Source organism: Borostomias antarcticus (genome assembly GCF_949987555.1).
Source record: "Borostomias antarcticus genome assembly, chromosome: 8".
In the NCBI taxonomy this organism is placed as follows: domain Eukaryota; kingdom Metazoa; phylum Chordata; class Actinopteri; order Stomiiformes; family Stomiidae; genus Borostomias; species Borostomias antarcticus.
In genome coordinates, this window is record NC_140241.1 from 31,194,838 (window position 1) to 31,210,753 (window position 15,916).

Genomic DNA, 15,916 nt, shown 5'->3' on the forward strand with positions numbered 1-15,916 from the left:
TGAAGAACAGCCAATAAACAAGCACGGACAGATCAACCAACCCTAACGTTCACGTTACAGAACAAAATATGTTTTCATGTTTTCAGCTGGACTTGCTTATCTGCACAAGTAGCCTTATAATAAATTTGGTTTCATTATTTTTAAGTATGGGTTATTAACCCCATGGGTTTGTATAATGTGATTTGTTTAAAAATATGTAGGCTATGGTTATAATTTACATTGATTTCTGTTGCTCTAAATCATGATTGCCCAGTTAAAAGCAGTATGACATTAATCACCCATTTCGGTGCAGTGTTCTTTGAATTGAGATTTCCAACATGAATATGGAAAGAGTTGTGAGGTGCAGGAATGTGTATACATAATATATTATCATTCTTAAGTTAATACTTTTGGATTCATCACAAACAAGAATCACAGGCAGTAATGTAGGATCGATGCGATCCTACTAACAAATACTGGGTTGGGTTGATATTTGATCGCAGATGCGATCGCATATGACCACAAAATGAAATGATTTCAAGTTGAACAAATGTTTTGAGGGTAACACAGAGAGTTCTGATAATGTAAAGGGGATTTGACTCAGCCAAAATTAATTTACACGAAGGCCTACAAGAAAAACATGTACAATTTACAAATTGATTTAAAAAAAGCCCCACGCCCACAATAGTAAGAAATATGTTTTCACGTCAACGTAATGTGATGTCACAAGTGCTGTCCCATTCCTTGTTATACCAATTCGAGCCCTTGCAGCCTCGCGCACTCGATCACTTCACCAGGTGACGTCAATAAGTCTGTGAGGGCTCAGGGCTTGAGGGTTTAGGGGGGACATTGGGATTGGGCCAGAGAAACGAGAGAGAGAGAGAGAGAGGATGAGGGGATGATTTAGAAGGTTGGGGGGGGGGGGGGGGGGGGGTCAACCGCTGGCCCTTGCGCAGGCCACCCTTGCCCCGAGAGGGGCTCCACAGGCCCTGATGTTTTTGTGTCGTGACATTTCCTTTTGGGAACGGGGCCGAGAGGTGCTCTGCGCTCCACGCATGTTCCCCTACAGGCCGGCGAGTCCCATTGTTTTCTCCCTGTCAGCTTGCATCACCAGCGAGGATCCTGATGTGCACGACAACAGCATCACCTCCGAGGCCCTTCCTCCACCGCATCACCTCCGAGGCCCTTCCTCCACCGCAGCACCTCCGAGGCCCTTCCTCCACCGCAGCACGACAACAGCATCACCTCCGAGGCCCTTCCTCCCCCGCAGCACGACACCAGCATCACCTCCGAGGCCCTTCCTCCCCCGCAGCATGACACCAGCATCACCTCCGAGGCCCTTCCTCCCCCGCAGCATGACACCAGCATCACCTCCGAGGCCCTTCCTCCCCCGCAGCATGACACCAGCAGCACCTCCGAGGCCCTTCCTCCCCCGCAGCATGACACCAGCATCACCTCCGAGGCCCTTCCTCCACCGCAGCACCCAGGAGCATCACCTCCGAGGCCCTTCCTCCACCGCATCACCTCCGAGGCCCTTCCTCCACCGCATCACCTCCGAGGCCCTTCCTCCACCGCAGCACCCAGGAGCTCCCGGAATAGGAATGACGCAAGAGTCATATACAGTTAATAAACTATAGACTCCCATTCTACGCTGCTAGAATACACATGCTAAATCCAAATATTAGTCTATCAAGATACTATGCGTACAAAGTATAGTGCTTTTGTGAATGGATGTGCACCTGCTCACCAGCGTGAGAACATTCCCAGCTCATCCCATGAACCTGCTGTGGTACAGGGGTGCTTCCCACTACATGCTGGACACAGGAGCTGTCTTTCCATGTGAAGAATGCGTCATGGCGAGTTATACCACGATTACACGGTTTGCAAAATGCAATATCCAGCCTGTCCAACAGCTGGCTCCTCGGTAGAGAGGTTCCAGTCAAGGCCCGTCCATGAGCGCTGGCAGGCTAATAAGAGACCTGCCCCATACCCACACAGCAGGCCATGTGGTTTTGAGTACTTTGTACCACTTATGTATCTATCCACCAAAAGTATTTATTAACTCAGGGGAAAAGTACCGCTCGCTTTGCAGTTTCACCTTTGAAGGCGTCTGTTTAGAACTTAGCCTGTACTTGTGTGGCTGCAGAGTGAATATTTAACACCTGCCATGTTTGCCGGTCAGATTGATTAGATACCAGCAGCTGTCCACTCCCCTTCAGTATGACCACGCCCCTTCAGTATGTCCACTCCCCTTCAGTATGACCACTCCCCTTCAGTATGACCACTCCCCTTCAGTATGACCACTCCCCTTCAGTATGACCACTCCCCTTCAGTATGACCCCTCCCCTTCAGTATGACCACTATCCACAGCAGTGTGACTTATGTTTTCTTCAACCCTACATTTTAAAGGCAGGTTTTGTTTTCTTAATTGGCGTTTCTCAAACGGGAGGAGGGAGTGGCTACAAATTATATAATTGAAAAAAGGCAATTGGAGTCTCATTAGAAAGAATGTATTCAATCATAAGACTCCAATTGACCCTCAATATATCTGTTAGTGTCTGTAGTAGTTTGTCTCTGTGTAGGATGGATGATGTGTAGGATGGAGGATGGATGATGTGTAGGATGGAGGATGTGTAGGATGGAGGATGTGTAGGATGGAGGATGTGTAGGATGGAGGATGTGTAGGATGGATGATGTGGAGGATGGAGGATGTGTAGGATGGAGGATGTGGAGGATGGAGGATGTGTAGGATGGAGGATGTGTAGGATGGAGGATGTGTAGGATGGAGGATGTGTAGGATGGAGGATGTGGAGGATGGAGGATGTGTAGGATGGAGGATGTGTAGGATGGAGGATGTGTAGGATGGAGGATGTGTAGGATGGATGATGTGTAGGATGGAGGATGTGTAGGATGGATGATGTGTAGGATGGAGGATGTGTAGGATGGAGGATGTGTAGGATGGAGGATGTGTAGGATGGAGGATGTGAGACGTCTGCATCGTTAGAAATGTTCAGATTTCAGAGTGAATGATTACAATAACTTGCTACAGTACCACTTTCTTGCTTTGTAGACTGATCTTTTTTTGCATAGTTTGTTTCCATCAAATGAGTGTCTTGGATTGTGTCCTTTACCTGCCTGTGACACCAGCATTAGGATTGTCAAAGCTTGGATATACGAGAGAGAGAGGGAGAGAGAGAGAGGGAGAGAGAGGGAGAGAGAGGGAGAGAGAGAGAGGGAGAGAGAGATTGAATCCACCCCTTCCCCTCCTCCCTAAAACCAGTGTTCATCCTGCCTCATGACTCCCTTCCTCCTCTCCCTCCTCTCTCCCTCCTCCCTTCCTCCTCTCCCTCCTCCCTTCCTCCTCCCTCCTCTCTCCCTCCTCCCCTCCTCTCTCCCTCCTCTCTCCCTCTTCCCTTCCTCCTCTCCCTCCTCTCTCCCTCTTCCCTTCCTCCTCTCTCCCTCCTCTCTCCCTCCTCCCTTCCTCCTCTCTCCCTCCTCCCTTCCTCCTCTCTCCCTCTTCCCTTCCTCCTCTCTCCCTCCTCCCTTCCTCCTCTCTCCCTCCTCCCTTCCTCCTCTCTCCCTCCTCTCTCCCTCCTCTCTTCCTCCTCCCCTCCTCTCTCCCTCCTCCCTTCCTCCTCTCTCCCTCCTCCCTTCCTCCTCTCTCCCTCCTCCCTTCCTCCTCCCTTCCTCCTCTCTCCCTCCTCTCTCCCTCCTCCCTTCCTCCTCTCTCCCTCCTCTCTCCCTCCTCCCTTCCTCCTCTCCTCCTCTCTCCCTCCTCTCTCCCTCCTCTCCTCCTCTCCGGAGGCCATGCTCCACTTCCAGTGCGCTGGCTGGTGGGCCATTAATGGAGTGTCTGCTCGTCAGGCCACTACGCACAATCACACTGACATGCTGGGGGACGAAGCCCTGGGGGAGGGGGGGTTGGGGGGCGTCAGGGAGGGCGTCAGGGAGGGGGTCGGGGGGCTTCAGGGCCGGGGTGGAGGGGGGGTGTTAGGAACATCTCACTGCAACTCTCACCCACCAGCCCAGCCATTCATTATGCTCTCCTCTCCGTCTTCATGCGGAACTGAAGCCTTTTTTCTTTGGGAGGAAAGTTTTCGGACTCTGAATGTTGTTTTTCTCGGCTAAAACAAGTCATGTGTGTGAGGAAGTGTGAGAATGGGAGGCCCCAGCGGGCCCGTTGGCCTGGTTTGAGAGCAGGGCCCAGGTGAGGCTGCTGGGGCCTCCCGTCCTGCCAGAGAGAAGGGGGGGAGATGGTGGGGTCAGAGAGAAGGGGGGGAGATGGTGGGGTCTGGACCCCCCAGTGGGGCAGAGAGAAGGGGGGGAGGTGGGGGGGTCTCGACCCCCCAGTGGGGACCAAGCGCTGAGCAGCTCTGGGTGGGAGGAATCTCTCTGCATTCCAGCAACATTCCAGAGCCAAGCAGTGGGCGCTGAGCTGAGCGAGACAAACACACAAACACACACAGTCACACATCACACACACACAAACACACACAGTCACACATCACACACACACAAACACAAACACACACAGTCACACATCACACAAGTCTCCCACTTGCCACCTGCAGCATGGCCTATAAGTATGTAGACAAACTGTTTTTCTAAATGCTGTTGTCACTTTGCCCATTAGAAGTTTGATGGACTGATGAAGCAGGCCTGGCTATGCTCTACAAGTCTTTGCTGGCATTAAATTCTGAATTTAGAAGCACTATAAAACGAAAGCTTCAGATTACCTCCAAAAATAAAATCTATATTCAGACTACATGTCCTGTTTTGGGAGATGTATGCGTAGAGTCCAGTTGCATGCCTTAAGAGGTCAATAATATTTTGCAGTGATAGACCAAAATGACCAAACCCAAGTTGGTTTACAAAAATATCTTGTCAATTTTCTCATGTAATGGTTATGAAAACACAAAACACGACACATTGACCTTTAAATGTAACATTTCCTTTTGTTCGTTTATGTATGTACTGTATTTTCTTTTGGAATCAAGGACACTTTGAAATCTGTTTTGTATTCAGGGGATTTCACAGCACTAAAGAGCACATGAGGTCAACCCATTGTCCCTGTGACATCACTCCAGGTAATTTGAGCAGATAGTGAAAAATCTTACATTAGTTGGGTTATTCAAGCCTGTCCGGTGTAGATTTAGTTAACCCAGAGGGACACCCTGCAAGGTACACCAAGAGTGCAGTTTCGGCAGTTTTATAACACTTTACATTTAACTGAATTCATACCTCTGACATGGGTGGCTGGAATAGGTAACTAACATAAACCTGCAATTGGACCATGGGGGCCACCACCCCTTCAGGCTGTTCAATGCTGGGGTCTTGCCTATCATCACCTTTGGAAAGCCCACCGAATACAGTTCTGTCCTCACCGCCAATACAGAGTGAACCATAACCCTAACCCACCCCAACACTAGTGTTCCTCCCGCCCCTCCTGTCTGTCCTGTATCCTCCACCCCGGCTCAGAACACACGCCTTCCCTCTTTGCTTTGGGATTATGGGATTGAAACCTTCAGTTGGTTTTGCCCTTCGTCTTACCTACTTTTATGTTAATTGATAGGGTATTAATGTGGGGTGTTAAACTTGCAAAATGCGTCATTCAGTATATTGCAGAACATCCCAGGTCATGCTGTTTTCGTGAGCCTTCCACATGATATGAAACGGATGTTGGGACATACTTCTGTGTTAGTGGTTTACTGGTGCGTGTGGCAGGATATCTGCGCTGACGGTCATTTCCCCTCTTCTGCCCAAACCTCAGTTCTGTTTGCCTCCTAAAGAGGAAGTTGATGTCAGAATACAGCCCCCAGTGCAGCTCTGAGATCAGTGACTGATCTTCAAACAGGCCGGCTACACGTGAAGATATTAGGCCTGGGTACAATGGAAAGGACCTCACTATACATGTCCCGATACATAGGTCATGATGCAACTGTGTCATGATACAGTGCGATGCGATACTAGTGCGATACTTGCTGTGTACCACCTGGCTACAGCAACATCTATTAGAGCAGAGCTTGTAGGCTATTTGATCACAGGGATTTGAGGGACATTTAAGGGCATTTTAAATCTGTATAAAACATGAATAATGTATGGATGATTGAATTCTATCCTATTCTATCCATTCCCTGTCTTGTTCTGTATATTTTCCTTACGAGGGGCTGGTAAATCAATACTCAGCACATTGTTGCATAGCCCTAGAAGATGTGTTTTCATCTTGGTCAATGATTACCTAGGAGGAAGTGGCATGTGTTCGTCTGTTAGTTACCTAGGATGAAGTGGCATGTGTTAGTCGATTAGTTAGTTAGTCTGTCAGTAGGATTATGGCAAAAAAAAAAATCATGAAACGATGTGGAAACTGTAGTATGGGCGAAGGAAGAACCCATTCAATTTTGGAGCGGATCATAATTACGAGGCAGATCCACTCCTACTAGTTAGCTTCTAGTGTAATAGATATCATACGGGGAAGGATTCATTCAGCTAGATAGCTACCTAGATATTTTGCTGGTATAAGGACTGAAATAATTTAATCAATGCATCATGGTGAAGATCAACTGCTTTGAATTAGCTAGTTAAAGTATGCTGGTAGCTAGCTAGATTACTGCTTCCAGCTAGCTAGGTAGCTCAGATCCATCAGAGAACAGAGCTGAAGAGCCCCCGGGCGGCCGGCCCCAGCTGTGTCCAGCTCCGTATGAACTGCAATGCACCACCAGTAGATTTTTTATATTTGTGGCTTCTTAAGTATCGGTAGCCTACCCTAATGTTACTGCACATGCTGACGACATGCATCTGCGCTTTCTGAGTGCCCTTCTAGTTGTGTAATAAATTGACTTTTTCTTAGTTTTCCCCCCTCATTCATTTTCCTCTGAATCGATGTGGCTCTGAGACTGTTCTTTAGACCTCTGTCTCCTTTGAAAGAGAGGCTTGTGATGGATGCTGAAATGTCCACTTTCATATGGCTCTCTGCCCCCCACACCCTCCCAGCTCATGAGACGTGTGGGCAGCTACCTGATGCTGAAGATAACATTCACTGGAGCAGAATTTCCCTCAATGGTTTCAGTGGGCGCTGGACTCGCAGGTCTGGACTCATTCTGTGGGAACACAGTCACACTTTGTCAGAAATAATTCCACTATGTTACAATGCATGTAATATGCATGATCACAAAGGCCTCTGGAACTGCCTTTTCAGGAGAAACTTTTGCAAAAGTGTTGCAAGCAGTTCTATTAAGGCTAATGGGTAAAGTTGGCAGATTCATCAGTCAGATGGCCAATACTGAAACCACATCAGCTCAGATCATTAGTAAAGTGCTGTATTTAGAAGCTATTCTGATCAAGTTAAAACATTAATGAGGGTCTCTGGTCAACTTGCAGTCCTGTCTGTTTCATTTGTGCTGAATTAACCTGTTCAGATTTGTTGGTCATAGTATTTTGCAGTAACGCCTCAGACCTTTGGCACCGTATTGGGGCCTCCAGGTCAGGATACCTGATCAGTTAGATCCATACTTCAGTTGCCTTGACAGGGGTTCTTCAATGAGTAAGCATCTTAAGATCGAGCACCTCATGGTAATGATGCAAGCCGTCTGTAATCAAGAGTTTCACCTAAGCAACCCCCCCCCCCCCCATCCCACAAACTCACACACTTCCATTGTGACACCAGGGTGATATAACCTGCAGTTTGTCACGCTTTGTACAGGGCTTAGTCAATTGTCCTCACATAAATAATACTCAGATATCAGCACCAGATTCAACTCAATATTTATAGGCGGACACTGAATCTCTGAATGTGTCATTGATTGATTAACGGCTAGGCTACCTGGAATTGAATCTTTATCCAGCTGCGTTTCGTGGTATATGTTAGTTGACCTTTTGGGCGTTTAAACCGTGTGGATTTGTCCTTTTGTTTTTCTTCTGCTTTTACTTTGGCCTACATTCATTTGAGGTGCTTTATTTTTGTCTGGGAACAGCTCTGTGCCCTGTTGTTTACTGGTGTTGTTGAGTCTCTCTCAGCCTTGCTTGTACAAGACACACCAGGCTCAGTCTGCCGTCCTCTGTGTCCCCCCACTGTCCCCTCCAGCAGAGGCAGGGATTGTGTGAAACAGTAACCTGAGTTTTGGGAGCACCGTGGCCCATGAGAAAGGGTGTGTGTGCCCTTGAACCGTGTGTGTGTGTGTGTGTGTGTGTGTGTGAGTGTGTGAGTGACGCAGTCTCGGCTTACGTGGAGGTTTGAAATGAACTCCCAGCCTGCCGGCCCTTCCATGTCCCACCTGCACAGCTCCACAATGGCCCTTTGTTCCCGGCCCACGGCACTGTGGGATAGCTGTTATTTGAGAGGTGAAGGGACGGCCACACCGCCAACTTTTTATTCAGAGTAAAGATGGTAAACTCCTGCTATCTGGTTTCATTGTCCCCCACTCATTGCCTCTCTGAAGAGGTCTGGTCCCACTACCAGTAGAGAGGGGCCTCTCTCCTTAATCACTCACTTCCTCACTATGCGCTTGAATGCTACACCTAGATGATATTTTCACCATTTGACTCACAAGTTGTCAGCCGAAGACTATTTTAAGCATCACTAATAGGTTTGCGAGAAAGTATGTTGGTATCTTTTCATTTGTTGACACAGAAATAGTTGAACTTATTTTTTTCTACTTTTCTATACCATGGTTCATAGGAGATGGAATGGTGTCTTAGTACTTTAGTATCTCAGTATATTTTAGTTTGGAGAACACCATACAAATATCAAAAGCAAGAACCAAATGCAGACGTTAAACTTGAGGGAAATGTTACACTTGAGGGAAAACCCATTGAAACAATGGCCTATGGCCAATAGGCCTATGTAACACAAACCTTTAAACCCAGGAAAGCATGTTAAGGGAGTCATTTTGAAGAGTTAGACGGCTCATCCTAAGCCCATGCAATGTCTCTGGCCTGCAAACTTGAGCTCCCCTCTGTTTACAAACAGTTCAACCACACAGAGGTCAAATCCAACATGGTAACATGCACACTAGACACGTTCACAGTCTACACAGAACTCAGTTTCACCGCTGAGCCAGTTCAATTCCTTGTTGGTACATTTTAAATCTGTTTCAAACAAGTACGCACAGAACAGGAAGTCTCTCTCTTCCTGTCCCACCTACCACCAACAACGCTCTGCTTGTTTTTGTCGGAACAACGTTCGTTAGCCGCGGTGGGTGAGCCTTTCCCCTATTCAATTGACCAACGGAAAAGGCCAAAGGGGAGAGCCATTGATTAAAGCCTCCGTTAAAGATGGAAGCTGACCACAGCTGGCCCTGCCCTGCGTGTGACGCCCCATGGGTGAGTTTCTTTTCAGGAGAGGATCCACCTCGCTGGGGTTTCACTCCTTCGTTAAGTCGAGGGGCTCGCCACAACGGTATCCAGTTGAGAGATGTTCCCTCTCAGAGGAAAGGCTGATATAATTGATTTAATGAGATTGACCCTCTGATTTTAATTTGCTGCTGACAACCCTAAAATAACCCAACCGTTTCTTTCACAGAAACATTTGATGTTTGCGTGCCCAGTTGCTTTTGTGTGGGCTTATAGGCTAGTGGTGGCATTGGGACTGGGGTAAGTTTGTGATATTCACAGTGGAAGGTCCTGAATGTGCACTACTGATCTGTGTTTGTTCAAGGACTTGCTAGTCGTTGTGGGCTTGTGGTTACTTGTACTCAATTTGTCTGTGGTCCATGTGAAATCACATTCCCAGATTCCCAGATAATAATGGCTTGTAATGGCCTCTACACTTACAACAAGTTTGCTACAGGTGCAGAACTGGGCCTAATCAACCAGTCCCAAGGACTTGGAGGGGTGCTTTCTGTGACTTCTCCTTCATTCTTCTGAAGGCAGAGGGAGAGAGAGAGAGAGCGAGCGAGCAGTGGGAGTGTTTGGTGCTGGAAGGGGACTCGTTCACAAAGCATCTGAACAATGCTGTCAGGTCTCATTGGTATGATGTTCTGTAAATCTAACAGGATCAGACCGCCGCAGCTCCTTATCATAACATCCTCTCGCCTGAGGCGGAATATTTGTTCTGAAGCCCCCGACAGCCTTCTACACAGACTGGCCTTCCACACAGACTGGCCTTCCACACAGACTGGCCTTCCACACAGACTAGGCCTTCCACACAGACTGGCCTTCCACACAGACTAGGCCTTCTACACAGACTAGGCCTTCTACACAGACTAGGCCTTCTACACAGACTAGGCCTTCTACACAGACTAGGCCTTCTACACAGACTAGGCCTTCTACACAGACTAGGCCTTCTACACAGACTAGGCCTTCTACACAGACTAGGCCTTCTACACAGACTAGGCCTTCTACACAGACTAGGCCTTCTATACAGACCGGCCTTCCACACAGACTGGCCTTCTACACAGACTGGCCTTCTACACAAACTAGGCCTTCTATACAGACCGGCCTTCTACACAGACTGGCCTTCTATACAGACTAGGCCTTCTACACAGACTAGGCCTTCTACACAGACTAGGCCTTCTACACAGACTAGGCCTTCTACACAGACTAGGCCTCCTACACAGACTGGCCTTCTACACAAACTAGGCCTTCTATACAGACCGGCCTTCTATACAGACTGGCCATCTATACAGACTAGGCCTTCTACACAGACTAGGCCTTCTACACAGACTAGGCCTTCCACACAGACTAGGCCTTCTACACAGACTGGCCTTCTACACAGACTAGGCCTTCAGAGCTTGTTTGCTGTGAGGATTGCGTGGGGGAGGTATGACTGTACCAATGAAGTACATATGTGGTCCCCCCCACACTTATGGTGCTGCTCTGACAGAAAGGCAGCTGAAGAAGTTTGCTTGATGAAGATGGTTTAGTAGTGCTGTGCTAGGGAGCCATGAAACGTTCATCGACAGTGGTCAATTTCCCCAAAGCTGTATGTTTGCATCAACAGTGATTGTGTCTCTGAAGTGATCCCATTCCCATGTGATGGACGCATCTCACTTTTGATTGCGCAACTCTTTCCCCGAATTGGTTTGTGAATCAGCATATTAGAAATTAAACACCAGATGTCAGCAAGAAGAATTAAGTTTTGGCAACTCTCTCCTACAGCATCAGGTATGCCCCGTCATCACAGCGTCCGCTAGCGTGTGATGCGTGTTCCTCGCCTGATCTCTCTGATATCTGTCCCCTGCGTCTCTGTAGTCGCGACATGGAGAGTAAGGACACCCTGCGGGGCCTGCAGAAGATGGAGGACCGGCCAGAGGAGCGCATGATCAGAGAGAAGCTGAAGGCCACCTGCATGCCCACCTGGAAGCACGAGTGGCTGGAGCGGCGCAGCAGGAGGGGTCCCGTGGTGAGTTGGGAACGCTGTGTGCACGCGCGCACGTGGCGCCGGCTTCCCATGAGGAGTTGGTGCGCTATCGTCGGCTCTGTCGCAAGATTTATTCTGACGTATCAAGATGTTCTTTAACTCATTAGTTTCTCTTCCAAAATCTGTATCAAACATGACAGTTGTACGTCTCATCTCTGCAATGTACTTCTCATTACACATAAGAACTATTTATACAACTGCTATACTGCAATACGCTGCTATAAGCATTTTTCTTTACAATATTATCATCAAAGACAGAAAAACCATAACATTTAATGCTAGGTCACCAGCACCCATCATCACCACCACTCATCACCACCACTCATGGTTTCATCTCCCACCCTCCCTGTTGCCCACTCAGGTGGTCAAGCCCCTCCCCCTGCGACTGGACGGCAGCGAGGCGGGCCGCCAGGGGTCCGAGGCTGGAGCCGACTCGCAAACAGGCTCCTCCTCCCAGTGCCGGGGCCGCCGCAGCCCCTCCCCTGGCCCCTCTTCCTCCTCCTCCTCTTCCTCTGGCAGGACCTGTGTGAAGGCGGAGTCGCCGGGGGTGCGCAGGAAGAGGGCGTCCCCTGTACCAGTAAGTGGACGCTTTGTCAACGTGGCTGACCAGCTGACCACTTGTACTGTAGGAAGAAGACAAGCGTATCACATTTCCTGGGTTGACCGATGCTCAGACGTGGCTCTGACCTTGGTTGTGTTGTTTAGTTTCAGAGTGGCAGAGTCACGCCCCCTCGGAGAGCGCCCTCCCCAGACGGCTTCTCCCCCTACAGCCCAGAGGAGACCAGTCGCCGCGTTAACAAGGTCATGCGGGCCCGCCTCTACCTGCTGCAGCAAATAGGACCCAACTCCTTCCTGATTGGAGGAGACAGCCCCGACAACAAATACAGGGTCTTCATTGGCCCACAGGTAAGCAATGCATTCTGACCCAATGAAGGCATCTTAATCTAACTCTGCAAACTCCTGCCCAACAATCATGTCCAAAGATCTACTTTAGACATCTGTAGATGTAAAATGATGGCTAGGGGGTTGTAAATTCATATCAAAGGACAAACTGGTGCAGCAACTATATTGTTTTAATGTACCTAATGATTTGGAAATCAGGCATGATCAGACTTTTGTGGGCAGGTTTACTTGATACAAGCTTGATGGATTTCAACTGTCAGGGGAGCTGGAGCCATGAACCGACTGGAAGGACCTCAGCTCTCACTGAGTTGCATTTACAGTAATAGATTTTGAGAACCCCAAAGTTCCAAGACTTTGCCTCCCTTGAACATTTGACGACCTCTCTTTATTTACCCAGTCATTGAGTATTGAGCTGGAAGGGCGAGGCGTCATCCGCTCTGACGGGAGGAGTTTAAATCACTGAAGTTGAAACTGAACTCTCCTGGATTTTACTGACCATTTAACGAGTGATCTGGAGTCTGTTGAATAGTGTGTGTGTGTGTGTGTGTGTGTGTGTGTGTGTGTGTGTGTGTGTGTGTGTGTGTGTGTGTGTGTGTGTGTGTGTGTGTGTGTGTGTGTGTGTGTGTGTGTGTGTGTGTGTGTGTGTGTGTGTGTGTGTGTGTGTGATCCAAGCACATTGTGTTGCCTCTGTGTATGGAATGCGCTATACAAATAAAGTTTGATTTGATGTTTATACGTGTGCGTGCGTGTGTGTGTGTGTGAGAGAGAGAGAGAGAGAGAGAGAGAGAAAGCACATACCTGTTTGTAAACAACAATGATGAGTATTACAATTTGTTGTGTGTGTCTGAGTGTATGAACATGCACCCACTTCCATCTAAGCCCTTTCTCCTGCTCCTCCCCTCCCCATAGACCTGTAGCTGTGGCAGGGGGGCTTTCTGCATCCATGTCCTCTTCGTCATGCTCAGGGTCTTCCAGCTGGAGCCCTCAGACCCGCTGCTCTGGAGGAAAACACTCAAGAACTTCGAGGTAACTTCCACACAACCAACCTCCATATCCTCTTACCACCCTAAGGCTTCCTGTCTTACCAATAATCACTACGCTTGTTAAATGAGATTTGAAACAGGAAATAGTCCTACAATGCCATCGGCCGGAAGTTGACTTGTGACTATTTCACGAATGACCTATGACCTGTGATTGGCTTCATGACTGATCCGTGGGTTCTGTGGTTCTGTGGTTCCAGGTGGAGAGCCTGTTCCAGAAGTACCACAATCGGCGCAGCTCGCGGATCAAGGCTCCCTCCCGTAACACCATCCAGAAGTTTGTGTCTCGCATGTCCAGCTCCCACACAGCCTGCCCCTCCAACACCTCCACCTCCAGCAACGAGAGCAGGTGGGCTGGACAACACGCACACATACACACACACAAGACACACACAGGACACATGGGTGCACATTCAATACAACATATTATGCAAGGTCGTCCTGAATATCTGTATTTTAGATTTACAGCACAATTCATCATTGGGGAGCCGAAACAGAAGACAAACATTGAAATGTTATTCCAGCTGTGAAATTAAAACACTCATGCAGCCTGTGTTTTAAGGACGCCTTCCCTTTTTTCCTTCCCTTTTCCATTTTTAAAGGGATGAATTATAATAAACTATATTATAATACGGGTAGATTAAATCAAGCATTCTGATTGGTTGAGAGTGAGTCACGGGGTGAACTGTGTTGAGTATAAAGTCCTGTAGAATCTCGCTAGAGCCTCATCTCAGTTAGAAATGAATGCACCTGTTACACTGACAGCATTCCAAATATAACAGACCTTTAATTCAATCTCTCGGACTGTGTTAGTTTATCAACTTTGTAATAATGTCCTTCTTACACAAAGTTACCATGTAAATTCCGAATATGTGATCTGTTAATCCAAATACAGCCTGTTTGAAAATGTGTCCAGACGTTTTGGGACTGGGGTTTTGGGACTGGGGTTTTGGGACTGGGGTTTTGGGACTGGGGTTTTGGGACTGCCCCGGCAGGTTAGGGTTAGGGTTATGTGTCAGGACGTTTTGGGACTGCCCCGGCAGGTTCTGTAGCACCGGCGATGGCTTTGATCAGAGACGCGCCCTTTGTTTATGTCTGTTGCATAGCAACAGCCACACCGAGGACTATTTTCTCTAACGTTACTGAAATGTGATACAAAACATTGTTAAAATGATGTTGTGCTGAAAGGCAGTCATTGTCTTTGTTTACTATTTATACTTTCGCTGGCAACCCGTATTATAAAAGCAATAAGGTACGGGAGGCAGTACTGTACAGTACAGTGAATAATGTACAGTTCCTCCGCTGCGCGTCGGGTCTAACACCCTTGAACTGCACATTATTCACAACAAAGTACTGCCTCTCGTACCTTATTGCTTAAATAATACATTTTAATAAATTATAGCCCCTCAAAATGTACGCTCCTTAATACTTAAACTGCACAGATATTAAGGCAAACTTGCCTTGTTTTCTAGCCTGTCTCCATCTATCTCACCCTCTCTCTCTCACCCTCTCTCATCCTCTCTCTCTCTCTCTCTCTCTCTCTCTCTCTCTCCCTCTGTGTCAGTAGTCTGAAGGACGAGGAGGAGCAGATGTGTCCTATCTGTCTGTTGGACATGCTGGACGAGGAGAGTCTGACCGTGTGTGAGGAGGGCTGCAGGAACAAGCTGCACCACCACTGCATGTCTATCTGTGAGTTCTGACAAGAACAAGGCACAACACCGCACCACACACAACACAGCACCACACACAAAACAGCACCACACACAACACAGCACCACACACAACACAGCACCAGACACAACACAGCACCACACACAACACAGAACCAGACACAACACAACACAGCACCAGACACAACACAGCACCAGACACAACACAACACAGCACCAGACACAACACAACACAGCACCAGACACAACACAACACAGCACCAGACACAACACAACACAGCACCAGACACAACACAGCACCAGACACAACACAGCACCAGACACAACACAGCACCAGACACAACACAGCACCACACACAACACAGCACCAGACACAACACAGCACCAGACACAACACAGCACCAGACACAACACAGCACCACACACAACACAGCACCAGACAACACAGCACCAGACAACACAGCACCACACACAACACAGCACCAGACAACACAGCACCAGACACAACACAGCACCACACACAACACAGCACCACACACAACACAACACAGCACCAGACACAACACAGCACCAGACACAACACAACACCACACACAACACAGCACCACACACAACACAGCACCACACACAACACAGCACCACACACAACACAGCACCAGACACAACACAACACAGCACCAGACACAACACAACACAGCACCAGACACAACACAACACAGCACCAGACACAACACAGCACCAGACACAACACAGCACCAGACACAACACAGCACCAGACACAACACAGCACCAGACACAACACAGCACCAGACACAACACAGCACCAGACACAACACAGCACCAGACACAACACAGCACCAGACACAACACAACACAGCACCAGACACAACACAGCACCACACACAACACAGCACCAGACACAACACAGCACCAGACACAACACAGCACCAGACACAACACAACACAGC

At 48.3% G+C, this 15,916-nt stretch overlaps 1 protein-coding gene across 1 annotated transcript in view; it reads left to right on the forward strand.

Annotated features, from left to right (window-relative positions):
• map3k1 (mitogen-activated protein kinase kinase kinase 1, E3 ubiquitin protein ligase) overlaps positions 1–15,916 on the forward strand; it is a gene marked incomplete at its 5' end in the record, with an annotated part of 46,004 nt that overhangs the window by 10,917 nt on the left and 19,171 nt on the right. Inside the window, 6 exons of the mRNA XM_084442179.1 lie at positions 11,167–11,317; positions 11,697–11,912; positions 12,041–12,241; positions 13,148–13,264; positions 13,479–13,627; positions 14,846–14,967. Of these exons, the coding sequence (XP_084298305.1) occupies positions 11,167–11,317; positions 11,697–11,912; positions 12,041–12,241; positions 13,148–13,264; positions 13,479–13,627; positions 14,846–14,967 (956 nt within the window). The remainder of the gene's footprint in view (positions 1–11,166; positions 11,318–11,696; positions 11,913–12,040; positions 12,242–13,147; positions 13,265–13,478; positions 13,628–14,845; positions 14,968–15,916) is intronic.